This window comes from Drosophila grimshawi, unplaced genomic scaffold (assembly GCF_018153295.1).
Source record: "Drosophila grimshawi isolate 15287-2541.00 unplaced genomic scaffold, ASM1815329v1 contig_311, whole genome shotgun sequence".
Classification (NCBI taxonomy): Eukaryota; Metazoa; Arthropoda; class Insecta; order Diptera; family Drosophilidae; genus Drosophila; species Drosophila grimshawi.
Window position 1 is genome coordinate 22,673,694 of NW_025063098.1, and position 23,959 is coordinate 22,697,652.

Genomic DNA, 23,959 nt, shown 5'->3' on the forward strand with positions numbered 1-23,959 from the left:
TTATGCAAATTACCGGCAAGTCTGGGCTCAACTTAAAAGCATCTTCGACTCGCAGTTTGCTTTGAGTGAACTTCACAGCACAAAATCACTCAAAATGAGCTTTTTTTTATTTTGTTAACCCTCTAAAGTCTTTGGCATCGATAAATGACAACACTCAGTTAGTAATCAATAACAGATTTATTCAATAATATCATAACCCAGAGAAACTTCGTTATCCCGAATAACATCACAGGGCCGAGCAAATGTCTGTGTTGCCTCGTGTATCCAAATGTTGGCAACTGCAAAGAGAAATAAGAGTTTTACCAGTAAAGCAACCTAAATACTATCTTGATGAAGCAAATGAAATTGAAACTTTTTGACTTGAGGCAGGTTGGAGGAACATTAAAAAAGTTAAGTCCACATTAATTGCGAATGCTGTTCAGGCCTGATATATTTGAATGGAATTCGGAATTACAACAAAACATGTGCGTAATTATCCTTTACAAATATGGGTATAATTGCATTAAAAAGCCAAATAAAGAAATCCTGAACAAAACTATGTTTATGACAAATTTATGGGCTCACAACATTATAGTTTCTTATTTAAATCTGATATATGATCAAAATAAGAAACATAGTGACTCTTGTGAAGCCATAGTTTTGCATTTTGGTTTACAGGGCTTTAATAAATACTACAAATTTATGGGTTTTTGATGTTATTATAATGGAAATACTCACTCCACTTGCTGCCCTTTAGAACTGGACAGCCCGCGTGCTTGGTGCGATAGTCCATGTCCAGGGAGCGATGCAGATTGTACCAAAACAAAATGTTGCCTAGCTGCGGCCGCACGGCAAAGTTGAGAAAGGGAAATGCGGTGGCACCGCCCTGCTCCACATCCGACAGCTACAGCACCGAGTAATGGAGTAATGAGCGTGTTATTCAGGTTTGTTGTTCAATGTGAATTATGGTAATGTCAACTTACATAAAATATGGCTGTAGCGATGCGATTTCCCTCCTCGGCTGGGTAGTGTTGCGAATCAACGAAGAAGTCCCAGTGTGGCTCGTAGTGTCCACCGACACCATAATTGGCCACCTGTAGTTGCTCGCAGTAGGTCATATCCAGGCCGGTGGCATCACTCAGATCACGCAACATGCGGCCCATCATTGGATGCGTGTCGTATTCCAGCCATGCGTTTTTGCTCACGCGAAATGCCGACTTTTTGCTTTGTCGGCCGGGCAGCGGATTCACCGTGGAGCGCTTCATATGCGGCACAGCCATTTGTCGCAACTCTATGATTTGCTGCGGGCTCAGCATATCGTGATAGCTGACCACAAGTGGGTCTAGACTATGCTCCTCCAGCTTAAGCGGCGCCAGCACTCGATAGGCGTGCTGTCCACGTGCATAGCGACAGCGCAGTGGCCGCTGTTGGGCAGCAGAGGCGCTAACTTCGCCGCGGCACACCTTCTCATAGTGAGCGAACTCCTGGGTGAGCTGTGTGTGTTTGTGTGTGCATGTGTGAGGACGAAGAGTCTAAATTTAGTCACACAAACTAGAAAAGATAAAATGGGAGCGCTTACTCTGTATCCGCCATCTGCATGCCTTGACTGTGCCACTTCCCCAATTTCGCCCTGAACCACATTGGCGGCCTTGGCGCTTAGATGCCAATTTCGTATGCGCGATGGATCCAGTTCGAGCACACGCTGGCTTAGCTCATATGCCGTATCGAAGTCGCCTAAAAGTCGTTTGGTGAATATACTGCTGGGTGGCGTTGGCCCGATTTGCCGATTGGCTGTGCTGCTCACCCATTTGGAATAAACTCTTTGCCACCATCTCCATGCTGTTGAGAATGGTGGGCTCGGGTGCGCTGTGGTCCTGGTGCTGCGGCTGCTGGTGGCGCCTCAATCGTTCCATGGACTCGCGCAGCCATACTTTCGTGTTGTTGTAGTCCTCCATTTCAAAGAGTTGTTGACCCAGCACGAAGCAATCTTGCCAGCTCATGTCCGTGCTAAAAATAAAAGGTAACACAAAAATCGAAATGAATATGATTGGCGCTTGAGTTGGCAATGATGGCACACGACATAACACACAACTACCGTAGATTAAAGCCAGGAGCGGTTCATTTAAGGATGAAGCTTTTTTAATCTGTATAAATCTATACAAAGGAAAAAAGTCGATTTTTGGATTAGTGGCATGGCAGACTAGTTTTATCCATGATTACCGATTGACAGATTAAGTATTTGATAAAACGTTCCTCCGACCAGGATAATCCGCTCCTGGCCGCAGTCGTATAGTGTAAGTATTATTACTCGTGTATTTCAAGCCTGACTGGTTATTGCTTATTTGGGCTACACTCCCTCCCTTTTGCCACCCTTTCTTACCCGTATTTAATGCCATTCAGTATACCAGCAGCGACTTGCGCCACGTCCAATTTATAGGTGCTCTGCAGGCGAACCAGTGCCAATGCGGCACCATCCACATCCTCCTGGCTGGGGAAGTTCAATCCGTAGTGTTGTGTTATATTAAATCCTACAAAATCCAATTAAGTTTCGCCTTACATCATTAACTCAAATATTGGATACCTACGAATTTGTGTACTCATTTGTTGGACGCGCCTCTCCATTTGTTGCCAGTCCGTATGAAGGCGCTTCATTAGACGATATATATTGATGGGATTGGTTAAATAATTCTCCAAGCCTTTGGCCGCCATTGCATGCTCCAGCTTTATAGCGGTCACCTCACTGCGTATTAAGTTTTTTTTTTTAGATTTCGGCTTAGAAGAGTATGTCTCTAATCATAAATCGGTAGCAACTAGTTCTTTAGCGCTTTGTGGCTTTTGTCGTCATAGACATAAGCACCCCATATGCCGAGACAGCTTATCTTAATTAATTCTAATTTATTTGTGTTTCTACGTGTGTTTCTAAACACAAAACTCTTTCTTAACGATCAAACCAATAAAACGAGAATAATAGCGAAATGCTAAATGTTAAACAGTAAGAACTTGCCAATAGTTGTTTCAGCCTATGATGAACGGAAAATTCTCCGAAATTTATACTTAACATCGGATTATTGAATACAAGGATTTTTCTGCTATAAAACTTCATCTGCTGAATTAAAGTCTATATTGAAAAATATTCAAACTATAAGTTAACTCCATATTAGGTTTTTAAGTTTTAAATTTGTTTTGAATACTTGTTGTCCAAATCAACATAAAATATTCCTTTCACTTTCACTTCAACTTTCACCTTTCTCACCTTTCCAACTGTTTTAATGTGTTTCTTGTTGCATCCAACTGTGAACTCAATTCGCTCATCAAAGTGTGCTCCGTGTGCAGGAGCTGTTCGAGTCCACTGATGGATGAAAAATAATCCGTTGCCTGGCAGCGATAGCCAAGGCTGGCTAATACAAGAAATGTCAACAGTTCGGTCTTCATTCGCATCTTAGCTGACTTTGACTTGAAATATACAATTCAAATATATGTATATGGAAATATCAGCTAAAACTATTTTAGGCGTCTGCAACGCGTAACGTCTCACAATGAACTGATTGCTTTGCCAGATCTCAGATCAAATATCCACCGCAGTCAGTAAATATAATCGGTGACGATAGACATTTTGGCACAAGCGATTTGGAGTTTTGATACCAGCGACAAGGTGCTAACTCCAAACTACAACAACTATTTGCATAGCCAACCGATCGATGCCTCAGTCTATGCCGATGTCTACGACTACGTTTACGTCGATGTCTATGTTTATGTTTATGTCGATGAGTTTGAATAATCGGTATTAGTATTATGGAACAATCTAATTAAGCATGTTTTATGGCTTAGCCAAAGCTGATTTAGTGTGTCTCATCATTATCTCGTTTTCGGCGTGAACCTGCCGTGAGTTCTAGTTCTTTCTCTCTCTCTCTCTCTCTCTCACTCACTCTCTCTATCTGTCTACCTCTCTCTCTCTTTTCTTGCTTCACCACTCGTTGACTTTTTGCGATGCCTTATTAATTCTAGGCTAATTAAGAACGTGTTGTTTAATATCCACTAATGCAGTGGTAGTGTTGAAAAATGGCATACTAAGACCATATAAACATTAAAACATTTCCTTTTAATAATGTATACTTATTTATATATATATATATAGTCATTGAATAAAATATCTCATTTATTTTTAAAACTTAAATTTAAGTTCAATTTAAATTGATAGTAAGTATATTTCAGCACTTCATGTTTCTTTTAGCAGAAAGTACAGGGTATCTTAATGAGTTGTTTTCTTTTAAATATTTATCTATGCTAATTAGGGAGCAAGTAAAATTAATTAGAAGTGCTATTGTTGTTTTTAATTGACATTTGATTTACACATATATATACATAAATATATATATATTTGATTTAAAATTCGACTTGACATATTCGCATTGGTTTTATGACTTTTTAATATTTGTTTTAACTATTTCCTGCTGCCGACTTCCAAAAGGCGTTGACTAAAATTACGATCAATACTCAGTTCAAATGTTAATTATGACAGGCTGTGATGCATGAGCATTTAAATCTGTTTGCTCTTTAATTAGTAGACCGGCCACGCCCATGGAATGAGCAATAAATGTCAAAGAAAAGTCCAAATGAAATTCAATAAAACGTCAACATTTCAGCTTTTATTTTTCGTTCGCGCCAATTAAGGCTAAAATAAAATGTTACTCAAGCGTATTTCATAATTTGTTTCATTTTGGATTCAAAACAGTTGCCGGGTTTTAACTGAGCATAGTCCAAGCCGCTGCAAGGGGAGGACAGAGTAGAGACCGTTGAGTTCATATAAAATAGATGGCATATTCACTGCCCAACTTACACAACTGAGTGCCCAGCAGCACCGGGCAGATTAGCTGGCGACTGCGATAGTCCGGACTGGAGGTTGCTGAGAACTCGTTTAGGCTGCGGATGCTCCAGCGAAGCAGTGAGCCTTGTGGGACATTCACGCTGAGCTCCAACTGTGGAAAGACAACGGCGCCGCCCAGCCTGGCCTCTTGCAGCTAAAGGGATTAGTTGCGGGTGACATGGTAATTGGCAAATTAGTGACATATTAACTAATCATTTCATTAAAATTACGCACATTAAGCAGCGCACGTGCCACATGCCCCGATGTAGCTGATGGCTCCTCTGGTGGCGTCACGTGCTCGTGGCTATGACGACGTGCCTGCCACAGCTGTGGCACTGCACTGCTAAGTCCCAGTTGAAAGTGGATGCTACGCATCCCTTTCTGCGCTACCTTCGACAATTTCAAGGGCGCAAAGGCAACACTTTTCGAGTGCTGCACTTGCGACTCTTCATCCAGCATACCAATTAGCTTCTCAGTCTGCCGGGAGTTGAGTATATCATGATATAGCATTATGTGTGGATCTTCACTTAGCTGCTCCAGGCGTAGCATGCGCAGATTGGAGTTATCTTGACGACACTCCGTAAAGCGACTCCCTGTTATGGGTTGATGGGTACCCGAACGACAAAGCTCGTCGACAAACTGTTGCTCCGCGGATTTTGGTAGCTTTCAATTTAAAAGAGATCAGGCATTTGATGGAAATTAAGTATTTGTAGAATGTGACCCATTTTTAATGAAATGTTTTTTCTTAAAAAGTCTTTATATGAGTTTACTATAAATACTCATCGAACTAAGCGACCCTTCATCAAATCAACTACATTTAAATAATTTTAGAGACTAACCTTATGCTTAATTAACATAACTGCGATTCAATAACAATCAAGTTAAGTATTTCCAAATGTTACTCAATCGAATTATTTTATGCCTGTTGCATAAAATTTGCATATTTTGTATTTACCTTTGCCTCTTGTGTTTTGCGTTTTGGTAATTTCTCCTGACTTCCGTTTAATGCTCGTTCAATCTGGGCCTTCAGCTTTTCAAATTTTTGGCTTGTCGGTCGCAGTTGGAGCAATTCTTTAACAGTTATGAGTGCGCTCAAATATTCACCTGTTGTTAAGCAATTTGTACAAATAGATAAAGTTTTATGAATTGTTCATTTGATACGCACCTGCCCGGTAATCCATATTGAGAGATGTCTCAAGTATCTGTACTTTGCCAAGTTCCTGTTCGCTGACTGAGGTAGTCACATTGTTTCCATCTGGCAGTTTTCCCAGTGCCGTGTCCAGCCAATATTTTGCTACGGCATAGTCTCCATTTCCATCCGAGTTACGTGCCATTTCGAGACAATCGCTCCAAGACATAACCGAACTGTAGGGATGAAAAGGAATTTTCAATTTCGAATTGTTTGTATTTGGTCTTATGGACACTTACCCCAGCTTAATGCCATGGACTATGCCCAGTGAGAGGGTGGCTGGTTTGAGGTCGTAGACAGATTGTAGGCGCAGCAAATTGAGCAACGCAACCTCATATTCCTCCTCGCTGGGTAACTGCAGTTCCGTCTCGTAGTCGGGCAGATTTTTAGCCAGGTTGTGAGTAGCATTCGCTTGCTGTTCAAGCAATGGCCAAACACTATTGAAACGCGTCAGTATGTTGAGCACATTAAGGGGATTGCCCACATGCTCAACCACCTGGTCGCCTACCTGCCGATGTATTTGCTCAATGGTCGCCGTCTCGCTTTTGATAACTTCAATTTGCTCATCGAGTGCATCAATATAATCACGCAGTGCATCGATGAGTTCGGTTTCTGTGGTCAGCAGCTCTCGCAAATGGTCGTCAGTGCTGCCACTTACAGCTATTGGCCACATCAAAGCTAGCCAAAGTAGCCACAACAATCGCGCTGATTCATGTATTTGCATAATTGCCAGTGGTTGTGTTTGTTGTTGTTTTCTTTTCTGTTTTGGACCGGGTCAATGGCTGGTTCTATGTTGGTTTCGATTATAATTCAAGTTCACGGCGAGCTTTCATATATACTTAATATTCTTTTGTTAAAACATATTGGCTACTTATTGATGGCAATAAAATTATGGTAGAATGCCATAACCAACCGGGTTGGCTGCTGTAGCTAAACTGAAACCATGAATCTTGGCTTGCTAATGTAAAAGGTGAAGTTGAGATTTTGTCTTTTGAAGCCACTCATCGTCAGCTTTAGTTTGTATTCTCTTCTTTATTTATATAAAGCGTTCTTTACATACGAGTAGAGTAATCGCATAAACGTTGTCTTGTTGCTGAGTTTCGAGAGTAGAAAAGATGAGCTTGGAATAATAATAATCATAATTGATATAACAATTTGCATAGAATTCGTGATTGGTAAGCTACCAAGTCAAAGGCCAATTTAAGAGTTCAATCATAAACTGATTAGTTATTAATTATAAATATTAGTAAAGGTGCGACTTCAAGTGTCTGCCAATGCCATAATTGGCTACCTAAATCAGCTCGGCCCTGTCTTCCGATGTCCTTCGGTTATTATTTAATGCCACTTAAGCCACTTAGCCTACCGCAACCACTCAGAATTTTCACTTGCTAAATTATCAGAAACTTCCAAGCCTCAAACCAGTTTCTGCTTTGAACTTGAGCGTTTACTTGGAAAAGTGGGCAACCTGCTGGCAGCAGCTGAATTATATGACGAGCAGTACGCAGAGCAGCTTTGTAAACATTGAGCAGTTTACTTCTTTATTTATCCAACAAAAATTCGAGCAACAACTAGCAGGAATGTTCTAGTCTGAAGTGTCCAACTATTATTTTTTATTAGTGGTGAAATTATTTAACCCATCCAATTATAATTTAAGTCAAGAATGATATAATATAATTTAACATAATTTAAAAGTACAAAATTCACATTCAAACATTTTGAACGCCACGAGTAGCAATGCAACATATGAAATACCAGTTTTTGTTACTGGCAACCATTCTGTCAATCAATAACTTATTCGAATATCAAGCAAGTTTCATCCTTATGGCAAGTGGCTTTCCTGAATGCATCAAGTCCTCTTTATCACCCTAACTCAGTGTCGCACAAGTCCCTTAGGAACATTGAAAAATTACTGCCTGTCAATTTTGCCAACACGTTGCACAAGTTGAATATCTGTTTTGATATTGTTTTCTATATCAGCTTTCAGTTTTGCTGTTGTTGCCTGAAGTCCCTTGCTTTATGTCAATTCTCGTTCAAATAATAAAGCAAAATGTATTTGTGTCATATTGCAATCATTACCAATAGCCAATTTGTTAAGCTGTAATTGTTTTATTGTGGTTAAGATATATGCTTTATTTGTTTGCTAGTTGGAATTCTGTTTATAGATCTTCTTCTAGATCGAGGTTTGAGATTTTGATTCGCTCCAAAGTTAGTTTGTTCTGCAGATCAACTTTATTGATTAGCGCTCTCGCATGAGTGGGCTCAGATTTTAATATTTCTTTGTTCACTTTGCTGGCCAGCTTGTAGCTGCGTTGCCGGTTCAGTGACAGTACCAAGTCTTCTAGTATTTTAATGCGATTAACAGTGGGGAACTCTGGGCCATCATTCGATGCATGTTGTCGTGCCTGCTGTAGCCACTCGGTGGCGAAGCTATAATTCTGCAGTTCATACAGAGAACGTCCAATCATGTAGCAATCGCTGGCACTTAGTGTCGAATTCTCGCCTGTCTCTTCGTCGATGGACAGAACTGCATTTGCCAACTCTGATGTATTCAGATTATGAATCTCCTGCATGTTCAATATATCGTAACTGGCGAACTGCAGATCATCCATCGTTGGTTTCTCAATATTGTACTCGTCTAACTCGTTGTTTAACTTTGTTTGGTATTGAGTGAAAGTGTGGTTGGAAGCTATTACATCGAAGACCTCGTGCTTCCAGTTATTTGCGAAGCGGCTGATCATTACGACGGTATTCAACGGATTACCAAAATATGTCCCTGGATCTTTGATATTCTCATACTCGGTAGCAACGCGCTTCAGAAATCTGCGATTTCGAAAATAATTAAGACTTTGAGGTTATCATTTTGGCAATCGCACCCACCTGACAATACTTTGCTGTTCTTCGGCCGCCTTGTTCAAATATGAGTCAAAATTTCTTATGAAAATATCCTCCATTTCAAGAAAACTTTGCATCTCATTATTGGACGCGACGTTTTTGGCACAAACACTGCGCAATCCTACGCAAATACAACAAAAATTGAACAGAATAGAATTCAACCAAAACATGTTAACCACAGTAGGTTTAAATTACGACTGATTGGTTTTCCATAACTAAAGGCAGTGGGGGTTATTTCACCGAGTACTTTAACAGCTTAGCTAATATTTACACAGTTGCATGTTGTACGGTTTTTCTTATGTATGAAAGAAACAATACCACAAAAAAAATTGGGACAATTCAGTTGGGATAGACATTTAATTTGGCTGCAGACAATATTCAGATGTTCTTAAGATACATATTTTGTATGCTTTAAGCGGCTGTGTTTTATTTGTTTTTACTATAATGAGTACAGTATTTTAGATAAGTGGTCCATTAATCACAATAAATAGAATACATATATCCTTCTTGCTTGAATAATAAGATATGAAATGGTAAAGTTGAGTAATACACTTGTGAGAGATAAGGTGGAAAGGTAATTTCTTGATTGTGGAGCTGATTCTAAACCAGTTTGGAGGCGCAATGAACCCTAGCTTTCTTTACGTTAACCATAAGCGTAAACCGGTTATGCTTATTTTGTGTCTGAAACTCACCCTATGCCTATTAAAAATTATGTAATATATAGAAGCCATGACCGTGATCAATTCGCGTGGGGTCAACTCGCAAAATTAGTTAACCGCGAGTCGTGACTGAGTGCGGATATCGGATCGAAAGATGATATTCTTGAGAGCAGAATGTAAACTAAGTGCGGCCCTGGCCGTGTTGCCAGTCCTGATCTGGTGTGGTGCCAATGCGGAATACTTCTCATCCATTCATGAGATGTCTAACGTATTTATCTACGAGCAGAAAATGCTGCAGCATATTCAAAAATTCATTGCCGATAATGAGAGAAAATTGGATTTTCTGCGAGCGTGAGTTGAAACTGGGTCGTCGTTAATTGAATTTTATGCAACTGAAAATTACATTACAGACGGTTGGACGAATACGAGAGTGAGCGTAGCGAGGCGCAGCAATGGGGCATCGCATACTTTGAGAGTCCATTGAACAAATATTTGTTGAGCAAACGCCTGACGGTGGACTGGCAACGCATTGAGAATCTCATGGCTGCCGCAACCGGCGAGAGTGGGTGCCCCCAAATCAACTTATATCCCAATTCCATTAAATACGCGACCTGCGTGCAATCTACTTACAGAGCCACTGAAACGCCTGCAGCGATTGCGTCAACGAGACAACATGCCCAAACCAGAGGATCTAACTGGTACCATTGATGGCTTGCTTCGAATACAATTCATATACAGATTACAGACTAAACATCTGGCTGCTGGTATACTGGATGGTGTTGCCTATGGGTGAGTCAAATGTTGAAATGCCACTTACAAACCTCACCTCATTTCAATTAAAACAAAGCATGCAGCTAAATGCCAAACAATGCCTGGAGATTGGCCAGCAGGCGCTGACGACTAAGTACCCAGAACTGGCCCACGCCTGGCTGTTGGAGGCGCACAATCGTCTATCCAGTAGTGATCGTAGTAAACTATTGCCACACATTTTGGGGCAACTTGTACAGGTTAAGGCCACACTAAGTGATTCTCGGGGTGTTAATAGCACATTGGAGATACTTAAAGAACTGGAGCCAAGCAGTGGGCATCATCATAACTACGAAGTCTTCCTGCAAGCACAAACGCAAATTGATGACCTGACATTGGCAAACCCTTTCAAAGAGCACGAGGTAAGTATTCAAATTGATATTATTTTTCAATAATGCAATGCACAATAATATCCATCGTAGCCCGTGCCCGAGGACTTATCGAATCTAAGTCATGACGAAATATATCGCTACACCTGCAATGGCTATATAAAAAAAACGCCACCGGAGGAACGGAACCTGCGCTGTGGCTATATGTCTGAGACGCATCCTTTTTTGTTGCTGGCACCGCTTAAGGTCGAGGAGCTGAATCGCAATCCGCTGCTCGTGCTCTACCACGACGTCATTTATCAGAGTGAAATCGATGTTCTAAATAAGCTGAACCGAAAAAGATATGAACGCGCCGGGGTGGTCATTAATAGCACCAGCACTGTGTCCAAAAAACGCACAAGCCAGCATATATTCATCGCTGCAACGCGTCACAAAGTGTTGCGCACCATCGATCAACGTGTGGCAGATATGACAAATCTGAATATGCGTAAGTACCATCTTGACTTTTAATTGTCACACAACAAATAAAATATAATCTCGAGTGTGCAGAGTATGCGGAGGATCATCAGTTGGCCGACTACGGCATTGGCGGACACTATAGTCAGCACTTTGACTGGTTCGGTAATGTAAGTAAGAGGATGGTGAAGTATTTGGCGGAAGCTGAATCGAAATCTTTCTATGCTAATTTACAGAGTGACCTCGCAAATTCCAAATGTGATGAAATGGGAAATCGCATTGCCACCGTATTGTTTTATGTGAGTCAAGTTTAGGTAACGGCGCCAATTCCAGCCACATATATATATTTATTTTCTTACTCCAAACAGCTCTCGGATGTGGCACAAGGTGGGGGCACCGCATTTCCCATTCTAAAGCAACTACTAAAGCCAAAGAAATATGCGGGTACGTTATGTTTTAGCAATCCAATATGTGTTTCAGATTAATTCGATTTTGTGACTTTATCGCGCACTTAACTTAGCATAACACGCAACCGCATGATAACTTTAGCAAAAGATATGCAAATATATATTCAATGTTATATAATACAATTGACTTGAATTTTTTAAAGTCACGTTCGCGTTGATGTGCCGTCACGCGACCATTTCTAATGAAGGCTCACCAGCTCACCTCTCCTAATAATATCCATTTTTTTTAGCCGCCTTTTGGTATAATCTGCATGCTTCAGGTAAAGGTGACTGGAGGAACCTGCACGGTGGTTGCCCCATAATAGTGGGTTCCAAGTGGGGTAAGCAACGACCTATTTGAAAAATTGTTGAATTTTATTGCTGTAACAAACACACTTCTCATATAGTGCTTAATCGCTGGATACGTGAATACGATCAATCGGATCTTCGACCTTGCGACTTGTGGGATGACTCAGTCTTCAATACAAGTTAAATAAAAACCTTTATAAAAGTTGAAATGAGTAAATATTGTGTTACTTACATCTTAGTTTTAGTTTTCAAGTAAATAAAATGCTTCTTTTTAATACCTGAAGACTCTCCAGCGGAAGAAACTTCTTCAAATAGTTGATTTTATTGTTTTGTTTTTTTTTTTTGCCACTTATACATTCATAAAATTCAATATTTATATGTATTTGCATAGTTGCTAGTTAGTTGCTTCGTCTTACTAATTTCATCCGCCACGTTGGCTGAAAAAAACCATTTAGCCTTTGGCTTGCAGCTGCAAGTTTCTGTTCTTAAAGACTTCCTTTCAGTTAAAACTGACAATACTTCGCTAGTGTTTTGATTTAACTTTATCAATATGTATGTATCTGTTCAATAATATGTGTGTATTTGAGTAAATTCAATATGATTTAAATCAAACATATATAGTTAGTACCTTATGGAAGCGATTTTATATTTTCGCTCATAGCTTTGATATTCATTTGTTTAGCATTTAATAATTGCATCACACATCAATATTAAAACAACAATTCATCAAAACATTTACTTTTTTTTTTAAGTGGTTTTTGTTTTAAATATTTTTTTTTTATACTTTTTATGAGCCCTTGAGTGGCGTTGCTTTTTCATAAATAAAAAAGTTTAGGTTTTTAGTTTTGTGTGCAAATATAAGTTTCACACTTTAAAGGACACCAAGTGAAAGTTTTTTTTTTTTTTTTTTTGGTTTTTTTGTTTTTTTGACTATGCAGTTTTACTCGTGTATAAAGTTATTAAATTCGCTTTTTTGTTGTAGGATTTTTGTCATACCTTTCATTTTATCATATATGCAATATATGCAGTATTTATTGTGGTGGGCATTTTGCTGCTAGTTTCAGCTTGAATATATTTGGTTTTTGTTTTTAGTGCACTAGTAAACACTTCCAAAGGGATTGTCTTTTGGGGGCACATGTTAAATACATCGATATACAAATAGTTGTAGATAAATATATATTCATTATATAGGATGTGCTTGTATATGCTTCAGTTTGACAATTCACATTTAAAATTTGACTAAATACTTCTAAATGTAGCAATTAAACTTAACTTAAAACTCTTGCCGCATTCAAGCCTTATGTTTATTGAAATTACAGTTTCTTCTATATATATAATTAATTACCATTTTTTCATATTTTTATACACCTATAAACATTTATATAATTTGCAACATTTTACGTTCACATCAATATAATTATGTAAGTATATATATCAGTGTACTTGTACACGAACGTTTTTTTTTTTTAAATACTTATGCAAGTAGAGTTGATTAATATATTTTGTATTTCACTTTTCAATGCTCTTTTGATATATGTTCTCTTTGATTTGTTCTTATATGTTTTGCTTGTAAGTGTTTTTAATTGGAATATGTGTTCTTGAAACTCTCATCGAGATATATTGCCATTCGATGAGCTATAAATATGGATAAAAATTACTTTAAGACCTCTTCAGATTTCATCTCAAAACATCGATAATCCTCACGTCTTTCGCAACACTCCCCATTCTACTGTCCACTCCCTTCAGTATTGCTAGAATGGCGCTTAGATTTCATAATTACGGAATTTGTTGGCCACATCAGTATTCTCTGTGCCCCACTCGGCCTTTCGGTTGCCGTAGTATAAAGCAGCCCCACCCTCCGAGGCCCGTCGGTGAGCTGGATTCGGAGATGCGGCTGAGAGGCCGCCGCTGCTGGAGCCAGCACCTGGCGGGGCTCCGGGTCCAGTCTCTGGTAGCATGCGATCCTTGGTTTTTGGTGTGGCCCAATGCATTGACTTTGATTGATTGGAAAATAATTAAACTTTAATTAAACTGACCACAGCAACTGCGGCGCAACTATTGTCAGAGCTAATGCATTTGATATGTACAAATATGTTTGTTTGTGTATTTACATTAGTTTAGATCTTGGATTTTGGTGCTCGAAATATAAGGTCAGATGCATTAGCTCCTAATTGGCATGCACGGCGTACACTGAGAAGAACACTTTGGATGAAGAGGCACATTCACAAAAATATCATAAATACGTAAATATTGGAGGTGCTCAGGCGACCAGAATCAGGCTTTAGAAAGGGAGTTTAAATGAAAGTTTGTTACAAGTTCAGTTCAAACATATTTCTAGTTATGCTGAGTTTGAGGTCTGCTTATCCTATGTACCGTTTGATCAAAAACTTAACTCTACAAATATGGCAGGCAAATGGGAATCTAACCGCATTGGTCGAATTGACTGCAACCGCAGAGCCAAATTGTAACCAATGGAAGTTCCTCTGCCAATTGTTGAGTCCTCACTGATGCCAGTTTATGACCAGGCCAACACGCAACCAAACAAAATATGCACAGGACTCGCCCGTCTATCAACTCTGCTGATTGCTCGTGAATTTGCTATGGAAATTAGCACAGAGCTCGGACTGTAGCACTATGATTAATCATATTAAGTTTGCTACTACGCCAGTGCTTCTGTATCGGATTACTAATTCCATTAGCTGCACAATTTTGCGAGAGGACAAACAAATTAAGATGCATTTCATATACATATATATCAAAGTAAATTGGTATGATGTAATGGCTTGTTTACGACTTACACTCTGAACTGAATTATTATTTTGTACAAAGTATTTAAAACCCTAAAATTCACTGGAAATCGAAACTATCGAGTGTGTCGCAAGTCATCATTAGCGCCCAAAAACAGACTGATTAACATATCCAAACATATCTTCGCGATAGTGGATGCCACTCAGTATTGTTATGAAGAAGATGAAAATGCCTGCCTCGGCATGTACCGTTTAGAAATGCATATGTAACTTTAATAAATCTCGATTGGCCATAAATGGAAATCAAAATAGAAGGGAACAAACGGCACTCGAATAAAACAGTTCCCCAGTTGACTACAATCGTTTTGGGGATTGGAGTTTACTTCTCTGTTTGGCTGTATTCCTCGCGCATACGCATACCTCTTTATCCACTTTCTCGGCAATTGTGTATCTTCTCACCTGGCCGACGTGCTCCTTCATGCCCAGCCACTGTTTGTAGCTCATTGAGATGCCACTGTTGCGCCACTTGTCGTACACGGCCCGCTTCTCCGGATCACACAGCGTCTCTTTGGCCTCCTGAGAACAAAAAAAAAAAAACACAAAAATAAAGCAAAAACGTCCCAAAACACTCAGATGTTTATTTACATTGGTCGATTGAAATCAAATTGGATGAGCCCCAAAACAAATAGCAGAGAAGCCTTCTATCTATCTTTGTCTATGGTTTAGCCATTGCTTTCATTATAATCAATTTGCGTAGCACACTTATTAGCAAGGCTCTGATTTACACGCACACAGACAGACACATGCAGACACACACACACACACACAGAAGGCCACATAAATGGGAAAATACGTTTTTACGCTCAAGTGACTTTGATAGCGTATCTGGGAATGATTCGAGAATACACAAACACACATCCTTTACGCTAGGCGTCTACAACTTTTGTGCCAAAGCCGCCTGCGGGCACGTTTGTCAGATATTCAAAGCCCGTAGACTCACACACACACCCACACACACACCCACACACACAACCACACACACAACCACACCCACTCACAGGCAGACGCACAAACGCTGTGATGCTGAGATTTTACTAGCGTCACTGTTGTTTGCGCTTCTTACATGATAATCAATTATTTTACTACTCATTGACTATGTGGGTCAGCAAGCAACGTTTCAGAGCTTAGTCATTTTCCGCTAGATGCTCGCTGGTTTCCTTCTCTTCAATTAATTTTCGCCTTCAGCAATGTGGTCTTTACTCTTACAACAAGAAAGTTAGTTTGTTAGTTTGCCTTGAACTTTAACAAGTCAAGAATGGTAAGGTACCACTTTAAAAAATAGTGTTTCTTTTTTTGAATATATGTCTATATTCTCTATCTGCATTACAAATTATATTTATGCAGTTGCAACTTGTTTTTTAAGTTTATTTAGTCTTCCAAAGCCGTATTAAAGTGCTCAATTAAGGTTTAAGTCTGTAACTACTGCATTATAAATATATATTTAATCTTCTTTGGTATAAATTTGTAAAAGCATTTTAAGCACAATCTTGACACTGAAATATTAATATCAGTAATATTAGTTTCTTAAAAAATAAACAGCTTTCAGCTTAAATTAAGAAATAGTGTAAATTATTAAATGCTTTTATCTTAAGCTGCATTCAGCACCTTTACAGCTACGCTTCTTGCATATGTTTTAGAAATCGTACTGAAAACCATTTTGTGACATTTTCTCATCACTTCGGATTCATTGAAATCTCAGTTTTTCACTTAAACTGTTTTATGGGCGGCATCAGCCTTTATTTTATGGCTTTGACGTTGACCGTAACCATAAAAGATTCTCCACACCCAATTATACATCAACGCACACATATCCAAACCCATACAGACAGTCATACAGACAACCATAATATCTGCAAATTTTATTTGCGTTTTTATGGCAACATGGAGTCCTGGATTCAGAGGCGCAACTATCAACCATAGAAGCAGACTTCCACTCGACATGTTCCTGTTGTCGTTGCCGAAACGCATAATACAAGTTTTAGTGTCGCTATAGCTGACAGGACTCTAATGACCAGCAGCGAAAAACGGACGTGGATACGGCAAACTGTTTGGCACAGTTGACGGCCCCTTCCCCCTTCTCTTCCTTCCCCTCCACCATCCCTCTCCCCGTTCTATGACATAAACTAACAATAGCCACGCATACCTATTTAAATATATATATATATATATATATATATATATATGGCATATATTATGATAGAGTGTTTGTTTTCTTTTGTTGCTCTGACACAGTGAAAAATCAATAATACTTTATCCAAATAATGGTATATATACATACATATGTATATCTATGTGAGGCATATGTAATTTATGCTATCTTCTCATAAAGTGTTCGCGATCTCGCCAGCTTTTTGTTGTGTGCAAAATTCAATTTGAGGTTGAGTGTAAATGAGTGTGTCAGACTAACTATTGAATTCTGCTTGTGTGTGTGTATGTAGGTGTGTGTGTATGTAGGTGTGTGTGCGTGTGTGTGTGTATGTGTGTGTGTGTATGTGCAAGTGCTTTGTTCTATGTGGCTCTAAAGTTTTTATGCCTGACAGGCAGACATTTAGCTCATCTCACGCGTATTTCGCATTCACTGAGCAAAAATTCGTATTGAAATTTAGAAAATCGTTCTTAAAGAAAAATTGGAAAAAACTAATAATTAATAATTCATTTATAAATATAAGAAAATAAAAAAATTAAAACCTCTTTTCTGTTTATTTGATAAATATAAAACTATATACATATATTTATTTATTTATATTTCTTAGAGATTATTAAAAAAAATCTTTTCTACAATTCGAAAATTACTGAAACTTGCTTTTTCGACTGCTAGTTAGAGTTCAGCTGTTTTCCAAATTTTTCCAATTTATAATTATGAATGTATAACTAGTAATAATAATATTACTGTCTATTAATGAAATAAGTAGAAAAAAGTGATTGTTAGAGTTATTTGTACTCATATGAAAACACCCTGAAAATAAAATATCTTTTCTCAAAATTTTAGAAGAATCTACTCTAAAATGATTACATAAAAATCCAGGGTTTTCAAAAACTACACAATATTTCCGTTTAAAAATAAACTTTCTGAATTATAAGGTGAGTTACGTTTGCCGAGAAAAGTGTGGCGATTTTTAATAATTTTACGCGATTTTCTTTTTGCTGAGTGTATATGTAAAGTGCTTATTTATTTTTTGTTTAGTTTCTTATTACGGTAACCGTGTGTTTCTCTTGTAACTTATATGCGGTACACAAGGAGATCAGCATCGTCCTTAGCACCCAAAATGAAAACATGTTTTTCTTGCCAAACAATTCCGTGGCAAAGCTTTCAACTTAAACTGATTGCCTTGGGGGGTCAGGCCAATGGTGCTGAGCATTCCCATTGCTGCCTACTTAAGGCACCCCGCCTGCTACTTTATTAAATATGCAAACAGCTGAACGTGTGCCTTTTTTTTCGCTGCTGGGCTTTTCATTTTGTCGTCTCTTTTGCTGCTTACCTTTAGCTGCTGGAACTTGGCCTCCGCATCCTTGTCGCCGTTGTTCTTGTCGGGATGATACTGGAGGGCCAGTGCCTTGTATTCGGCTTGGATCTGCTCCGGCTGGGGAAGGAACAAAATTGCGCAAATTAAGTAAATTGCAATAAGAAATTCTCTTTTAGCCGTAAATTAACTAAGCACTTTGTGGCATACATCTTAAAGAGGTCTCTCGCGTAACACACTCAAACATTATACAATATTTCAAACTGTTGTGTGTCATGCAGATTTTACGCTCTCCCCCCGAGACGTTGATAAAGATGTTGATGAAGATGGATAATGCGATATGTCGATACATCGCACACAACGTCCTGACAAAGTGAACAAGTCACGTCATCTGGGACAAAATGTGGAGGAGGAGCGTAGTGATAACCACACGACAGGTAAAGCTGTCAAGACCAGACAAAGCCTTGAATGACATGGCATTAGAATTCAAGCATCGGCAACTGTGGGCGTGTGCGATAACCATAAACAGCAATCACATTCACACACACACACACACACACATATATATAAACAATTTAGATTCTGGGAATTGGTATCCACGAATATTTGGTGTGAAACTGAAAACCACTCAATATAATTATATTGAACTGTTTGAAATACGAGCCGAGTTGTGGCATAATTGGAAAAAGTAAATCTTGCAAAAATGTGATATATGTAAGAGGATGACAAACTTATGGCACGTAGTCCTTGGCGTAGTCCTGATTACGTTAACAACTGATATTAGAGTCAAAGAAAGCGAAATTCATTAAGCCAATGTGTCCGCAGGGACAGCAACAAGTTGCTGACAGTCGAAGACAACGGAGCAGCCGGGAGCAAACATCGCAGCCAACTGTTTGCTGTTGACCAAGTTAAGCGTCCGGCCAAGCAACTTGGCAGTTGTCATCACAACGCGAACCACAAAAGCGCATTATCCTTTGAAAGACTGCCGGTCGCAGCTGCCACCACTCGCAATATATACAAACAAAGCGGCTTGTTTTTCTCGGAATTGTTGATGGAAATGGCTTTTCTAGCACAATAAAAATCCACAAGCACAATTAATGTCAATGCCATGCAAACAAATACCCAACCAACTGCAGCACTCACTCTGGCAGTCACTCAGTCAGTCAGTCAGTCAATCAGTCAGTTATTTATTTCTTTTGCCTTTTGTCCTCATAAAATATTGACAGCCAAAATCTTTGCGTATATCTAGCATATAGCATATAGATATATGTTATATAGTGTGCTCGACATCTACATTTTCCATGAAAATGTGTTATTTGCGCATGTTGAGTTTTGTTATGTTCAGCCAACGGCAACGGGGTGTATAATTAATTTCGACGCAATTAATATTACTCATACGACAGACTGCAGCGGATGACAAGAGGCAGAAACAAATGCTATTGGCACAGAAGACAAGGACACTACACCTGTTTTTCCACACACTCACACACACATACACACATACATACATACAAGCAAGCACACACACGCCTATAATTAACTTAATGAATCTCTGGTATACATTGGCAACCGCTTGTGTTTGCATTCCTTTCTCTCTCTCTCTCTCTCTGTGTGTATGTGTTTGGGTGTGCTTGTTGAAGTCTTCACATTTACACAATTATTGGAATTTGATATTGAATGCTTAGACACACACACAAATACACACATATAAGATGTCGTATTAAATTGTGTGTTGACAGTTTGTTATTCTAGCAGGCAAATCCTCTGAAAACAGTTCGTCATCAGTTCGAGTGAAAGTAGCACAAACGAGAAACTGCAACTTAAATTCCCTATCCAATCGTAATATAATTTTCATCATGCCAAATGAGTCATTTTTATATATACTAAACAGAATTGAATTGTAAAACTTCCCTGGTGCAATTGAGTATATGAATTGCGTAATGCAATTAAATTGAACCATTTTATATTCACTTGATCAATTAGAATGGATCGCCATGAAATGAAGTGTAGCGTATTTCCATTTGATTGTGCCCGGATGCAAATGAGTCTGAAGCCCGAATCCCAATTGTTCTACAGAGATTTTTGCATAAACATTCACGTATGTGTAAATATACATCAGTAAATGGTGGCCCTGACTTATGCAAATTTCCATTAGAGCTTCACATAAGTTTATCTGGACACAATGGCCAGTTTATCTGTATGAGAATAGACACGAAAGTTGCTTAAGTTGAGCTGCAGACAATTCAATTCATTTGCGGAACAAACAATTTATGGATAACAATAAACACGAGGCGTCTGAATTGTTGCAGTTTAATTTGTGAATTCCAAAAACAGTGCAAGCAATCAACACAATTGAAAGTGGCGTGCAACATGAAATGGACTTTTGGCAAGTACATGAAAAAGTGCTGCGGAATATTAAATTGGGAAAGTGTAAATTCCATAACGCAAATTTTATAACATTTTCTGGAATATTTGTACTTGAACGCAAATACTTTATTTAATTAATTCAACTTGATAGCATTCATCATATTTTGCTTGAAATTTGCTGAATATTGTGCCTAGTAAAACAAAGAATCTTCTTCAATAAACAATGCAAACGATTTGTATTAGTTTGCCCAAAGTATGTAAAAGTATATCTTCAATTTGGTTCTATGGGAAAATTCCTATTATAAATGGTCTGCTGACAGTTGGGATCATCCATTTTAAATGCAAAATCCAAATTTTATGTCTAATGGAATCTAACATGTATTTTACATTGCTTTACACACTTTGTAAAACAAAAATTTATCTGTTGTGTTGCTTTTCCCACGAACCCAAACAAATCAAACAGATTTTGAGGCTTCGCTCCAGTAAATATAAATTTTAATATGAATGAGGACAATTTCCCCATGGACATTGAGCATTTTCGCCCACAGTCTTCACCCTCATCAAGAGTGATGCTCTGAGAAAACTCGTGCATAATTTAATAGATGGCTCAACATGATGCAATCGACAGCTTGAAAAATTGCCAACATTAAATTGTTTACAGGTGGAAAATTGCGGCAACGTCAAACATTTTTCATGCCACTGAACTCGATTACACCAACAAGCCAGCCAGGCAGGCAGGCAGGCAAAGGTTCCCACAGAGTTGCCTTCGGGTTATGTTTTTCAGAATGTGTACGTGATAATAATATTGTTATTGAAATATTCTCAACTAGAAAATTTGATAAACCCCGATTTTTATGAGTATGTGTATGTGGAGCTAAATGTTATTAAGCTAGCAAGAGATTTTTAGCACAATACAGATAAAACCAACAAAATATTTTGGAATGCGGTTAAAAGTGCTTTATGTGTCAACAGTAAGGCCAACTTAATTTGTATGTTGAGTACGGCTAATGCTAAGTGTTTTGTCTGTCAGTTGACAGTCGGTCACCACAAGCCACATCAAGTTGAAATACAAAATAATAGCTAGGCTTAACTTCTGCCACACTATAACAAAAATACAGGTAAGTGTGGTGCAAAGAGGCTTACCCAAAAGTTTTGAGTTAATTGAAGGGCTTAGAGTTGATGCAACAAAAAAAAAAAACCACAATCGTTTTCTCTAATTGCCAGTTGGCAACTACTTTTTGCGGTTATTACTGAGAGCCGTTGATGCTTTTGACTCTTTCAATCTAGATCGACTCTGAATACGAAACGTAATTGAAGCTAATTCTCAAAGTAAATAACCCGACGCTCAAAACCAACTTTTATTTGATTTCATTTTGTATTTCAATTTGTATCTAGCTGAGTTTGTTGCCTCTGTGGCTGCCATTTTTCTGCAGCGATAAAGTTCTCAAACTTAATTTAATTAAATCCTAATTAGATTGTTGGCTAAAGTTGAACGTTGGCAGCAGCTAATGCGAATGCTGTGTGCCAAATATTTGGCTCTGCAACTCACAGCTCATTATAAACTTAATTGATTATTGAGTGTAATTCAACTTTGGGTCTTACCGATGAGGTCTCATCGCAGTGAAGCAGACCGTAAAAGTCCTCGTTGGGACTGCGTTTATAGTTAATGATGGCATCCACAGCGCTCATTTTTGAAGGTGTTTTCCTTGTTTAGGCAAGTTGCAGTTAAACTGATAGTTAATGAAATAATTAAGTAAATCTTTATTTATAACACACAGAATATTAAGCAAGTTTCAAGGAACTTGAAATTGAATTTGTTATAAGTTTTCTGCTTATTATCTTATACATTCAAAATGTTTTCACTTATATTTAATGAACACGTTTTCATTCTTGTTTCGCTGTGATTCATTTATTATTAAGAAAACAATAACAATTGACGAGAATTCCGATTTAAGCTCAATTCGGTAGAGGCCTCTCAAAAGCTTAAGCCGATTAACAAAAAAACAAAAAAATGAAAGCAACAAGAGATGACCTTCGAACTGAAGCAAAAAAGTTAAGAACAATTAACGACTAAAAATAATTTAAGTAAATAAACATTGCGCGTAATAAAAGAAAACTGGTGCAATTTGAAAACAAATTGTTATTGTCTCAGACCACTTTCACTTTGGCATTAAGACCTGGTTAACACTTGGCTGACACCACACGAAAAGACAACAATATGCCGCGGACCAACTTTTGTTTGTTGCTTTCGCGCTCGCTCACACAATCAAAACAATTCCACAGAAGAGCACCAAATGACGCTGTAGACAAAAGTCGTTGGCTAAAATTTTGATTGTCACTACACATAAAGCTCTCACTCGCACTCTTGCTCTCTCTGGCACACTCGCACCACTCTGTCACTCTCTCTCGCTCTCTCTCTCTCTCGGTATCGCTCTCTCTCTCTCTATATATATATCTCTCCTTATGTGTTTTGCTCTTTCGTTTGATCAAAAGTTGTATATTATTTAGTGGCAATTGTTGCGTTTATTACATTTGGAAGCGCTTACGATGTGGCTGGCAACGCGTCAAAATACAAACTGCCAATGGCGGCGAGTCGTCGACTCGCAAGCTGCTGGGGCTTTATTTAGCCTGGCTTGGCCTACGCACTGGAAGAGCTTGCATCTGTCTCTGCTACTGCTGCTACTACTGCTGCTGAGAGGCACTTACAGCTTGCGCTCCCAAAAAGCCATAGCCACGCAGGGGAACTTAAAAGCACCTTTGACTTTTTGGGGGGCTGATAAGCGCGCTCAGTTTTGGGTTTCTTTTTTTAAATGAGACTTGGAGAGTAAGGTATTGGCTGATTACTAACTTACTAACTGGTAAACCATTGGCTCTGGGTTAAACCCTAGTTAGAGCTTACTCAGCGCAATGGGTAAAGTCCCCAACTCTGTTGTCGGACAGCTTTTAAGTTTGTGAAATTCCGGTAAAACAGCTTTCGCATAACTCTATGCATGCTGTGTGCTTTTCGTTGCCATAAAAGCACTCGGCGAAGCTTTCGGCTGTGGCTCTTGCCATAAATGTGTGGTTTTATGGCATCATTGATTGCCACTTGTTGCTTGGTTTTTGTTTCAATTTGCAAATCATGTAAAGTAATCAAATTGGTATTTTGCAAATTGTCAAACACCAATCCGAGAACAGGAAATGCCATATTTTCAGCAACACCAGTGTTGTATAAAACTCATCAATCTGCGGTCATCTCAGAGCCTACTGGGCGAAATAGAGAATGGGCGTGTTCCTAAATCGAATGACCGAAAATTGCTTTTCGAATTAAAAGATGCGGCCAAGTGTGAAAAATGCGAGCAAACTTTGCGGCAAACGGAATTGAAAATGAAAACTGTTGCATGCCTTTAGGCAG

The 23,959-nt window shown here is 38.7% G+C and overlaps 5 protein-coding genes across 8 annotated transcripts; 1 reads left to right on the forward strand and 4 right to left on the reverse strand.

Annotated features, from left to right (window-relative positions):
* Positions 1 to 177: 177 nt before the first annotated feature.
* On the reverse strand, positions 178 to 3,306 carry LOC6568559 (prolyl 4-hydroxylase subunit alpha-2). Its single transcript, XM_001994751.2, has 8 exons — positions 3,233 to 3,306; positions 2,565 to 2,719; positions 2,360 to 2,507; positions 1,784 to 1,986; positions 1,559 to 1,713; positions 963 to 1,472; positions 718 to 883; positions 178 to 278 (listed from the first exon to the last, which is right to left on the reverse strand). Exons 1-8 carry the CDS (start codon positions 3,289 to 3,291, stop codon positions 178 to 180), a joined length of 1,497 nt encoding a protein of 498 aa, XP_001994787.2. The 5' UTR covers positions 3,292 to 3,306.
* Positions 3,307 to 4,690: 1,384 nt separating this feature from the next.
* LOC6568558 (prolyl 4-hydroxylase subunit alpha-1) lies at positions 4,691 to 6,756 on the reverse strand. The gene is made up of 6 exons (XM_001994750.3): positions 6,272 to 6,756; positions 6,009 to 6,208; positions 5,799 to 5,947; positions 5,078 to 5,506; positions 4,817 to 4,997; positions 4,691 to 4,744 (listed from the first exon to the last, which is right to left on the reverse strand). Exons 1-6 carry the CDS (start codon positions 6,754 to 6,756, stop codon positions 4,722 to 4,724), a joined length of 1,467 nt encoding a protein of 488 aa, XP_001994786.2. The 3' UTR covers positions 4,691 to 4,721.
* A 1,365-nt stretch (positions 6,757 to 8,121) lies between these two features.
* Positions 8,122 to 9,076, reverse strand: LOC6568478 (prolyl 4-hydroxylase subunit alpha-1). The gene is made up of 2 exons (XM_001994749.2): positions 8,910 to 9,076; positions 8,122 to 8,852 (listed from the first exon to the last, which is right to left on the reverse strand). The coding sequence occupies exons 1-2, from the start codon at positions 8,999 to 9,001 to the stop codon at positions 8,189 to 8,191; spliced, it is 756 nt and encodes a 251-aa protein (XP_001994785.2). The 5' UTR covers positions 9,002 to 9,076; the 3' UTR covers positions 8,122 to 8,188.
* Positions 9,077 to 9,737: 661 nt separating this feature from the next.
* Positions 9,738 to 12,114, forward strand: LOC6568477 (prolyl 4-hydroxylase subunit alpha-2). Its single transcript, XM_032740687.1, has 10 exons — positions 9,738 to 9,934; positions 9,994 to 10,145; positions 10,216 to 10,372; positions 10,431 to 10,752; positions 10,813 to 11,206; positions 11,269 to 11,340; positions 11,380 to 11,474; positions 11,544 to 11,619; positions 11,873 to 11,962; positions 12,029 to 12,114. Exons 1-10 carry the CDS (start codon positions 9,738 to 9,740, stop codon positions 12,112 to 12,114), a joined length of 1,641 nt encoding a protein of 546 aa, XP_032596578.1.
* Positions 12,115 to 12,491: 377 nt separating this feature from the next.
* Positions 12,492 to 23,139, reverse strand: LOC6568476 (J domain-containing protein). 4 transcript variants are annotated; one of them, XM_032740653.2, is made up of 5 exons: positions 23,096 to 23,139; positions 22,168 to 22,295; positions 18,217 to 18,318; positions 15,137 to 15,253; positions 12,492 to 13,924 (listed from the first exon to the last, which is right to left on the reverse strand). In XM_032740653.2, the coding sequence occupies exons 2-5, from the start codon at positions 22,252 to 22,254 to the stop codon at positions 13,694 to 13,696; spliced, it is 537 nt and encodes a 178-aa protein (XP_032596544.1). In that variant the 5' UTR covers positions 22,255 to 22,295; positions 23,096 to 23,139; the 3' UTR covers positions 12,492 to 13,693. The 4 variants fall into 4 exon arrangements, with proteins under 4 accessions (XP_032596544.1, XP_032596545.1, XP_001994783.1 ...); XM_032740654.1 differs by lacking the exon at positions 23,096 to 23,139 and adding an exon at positions 22,720 to 22,764; XM_001994747.3 differs by having other exon boundaries at positions 13,392 to 13,924; positions 15,098 to 15,253; positions 23,096 to 23,130.
* Positions 23,140 to 23,959: the final 820 nt, after the last annotated feature.

What these genes read in the sequence shown, in the direction of transcription:
- LOC6568559 (XM_001994751.2), bottom strand. Translation starts at nt 3,291, where the DNA reads ATGAGCGAATTGAGTTCACAGTTGGATGCAACAAGAAACACATTAAAA. An exon ending in ACATTAAAACAGTTGGAAAG is followed by an intron (nt 2,720 to 3,232) that starts GTGAGAAAGGTG and finishes CTTAATACGCAG; the next exon opens with TGAGGTGACCGCTATAAAGC. An exon ending in AAAGAGTTTATTCCAAATGG is followed by an intron (nt 1,714 to 1,783) that starts GTGAGCAGCACA and finishes AACGACTTTTAG; the next exon opens with GCGACTTCGATACGGCATAT.
- LOC6568558 (XM_001994750.3), bottom strand. Translation starts at nt 6,756, where the DNA reads ATGCAAATACATGAATCAGCGCGATTGTTGTGGCTACTTTGGCTAGCT. An exon ending in TGGCACGTGCGCTGCTTAAT is followed by an intron (nt 4,998 to 5,077) that starts GTGCGTAATTTT and finishes TAATCCCTTTAG; the next exon opens with CTGCAAGAGGCCAGGCTGGG. An exon ending in GCTGCTGGGCACTCAGTTGT is followed by an intron (nt 4,745 to 4,816) that starts GTAAGTTGGGCA and finishes CTCCCCTTGCAG; the next exon opens with CGGCTTGGACTATGCTCAGT.
- LOC6568478 (XM_001994749.2), bottom strand. Translation starts at nt 9,001, where the DNA reads ATGCAAAGTTTTCTTGAAATGGAGGATATTTTCATAAGAAATTTTGAC. An exon ending in GAACAGCAAAGTATTGTCAG is followed by an intron (nt 8,853 to 8,909) that starts GTGGGTGCGATT and finishes TCGAAATCGCAG; the next exon opens with ATTTCTGAAGCGCGTTGCTA.
- LOC6568477 (XM_032740687.1), top strand. Translation starts at nt 9,738, where the DNA reads ATGATATTCTTGAGAGCAGAATGTAAACTAAGTGCGGCCCTGGCCGTG. An exon ending in TCAGCACTTTGACTGGTTCG is followed by an intron (nt 11,341 to 11,379) that starts GTAATGTAAGTA and finishes ATTTGGCGGAAG; the next exon opens with CTGAATCGAAATCTTTCTAT. An exon ending in TTGCCACCGTATTGTTTTAT is followed by an intron (nt 11,475 to 11,543) that starts GTGAGTCAAGTT and finishes TACTCCAAACAG; the next exon opens with CTCTCGGATGTGGCACAAGG.
- LOC6568476 (XM_001994747.3), bottom strand. Translation starts at nt 22,254, where the DNA reads ATGAGCGCTGTGGATGCCATCATTAACTATAAACGCAGTCCCAACGAG. An exon ending in ACTGCGATGAGACCTCATCG is followed by an intron (nt 18,319 to 22,167) that starts GTAAGACCCAAA and finishes TTCCTTCCCCAG; the next exon opens with CCGGAGCAGATCCAAGCCGA. An exon ending in CCGAGAAAGTGGATAAAGAG is followed by an intron (nt 13,925 to 15,097) that starts GTATGCGTATGC and finishes AATCAATCAAAG; the next exon opens with TCAATGCATTGGGCCACACC.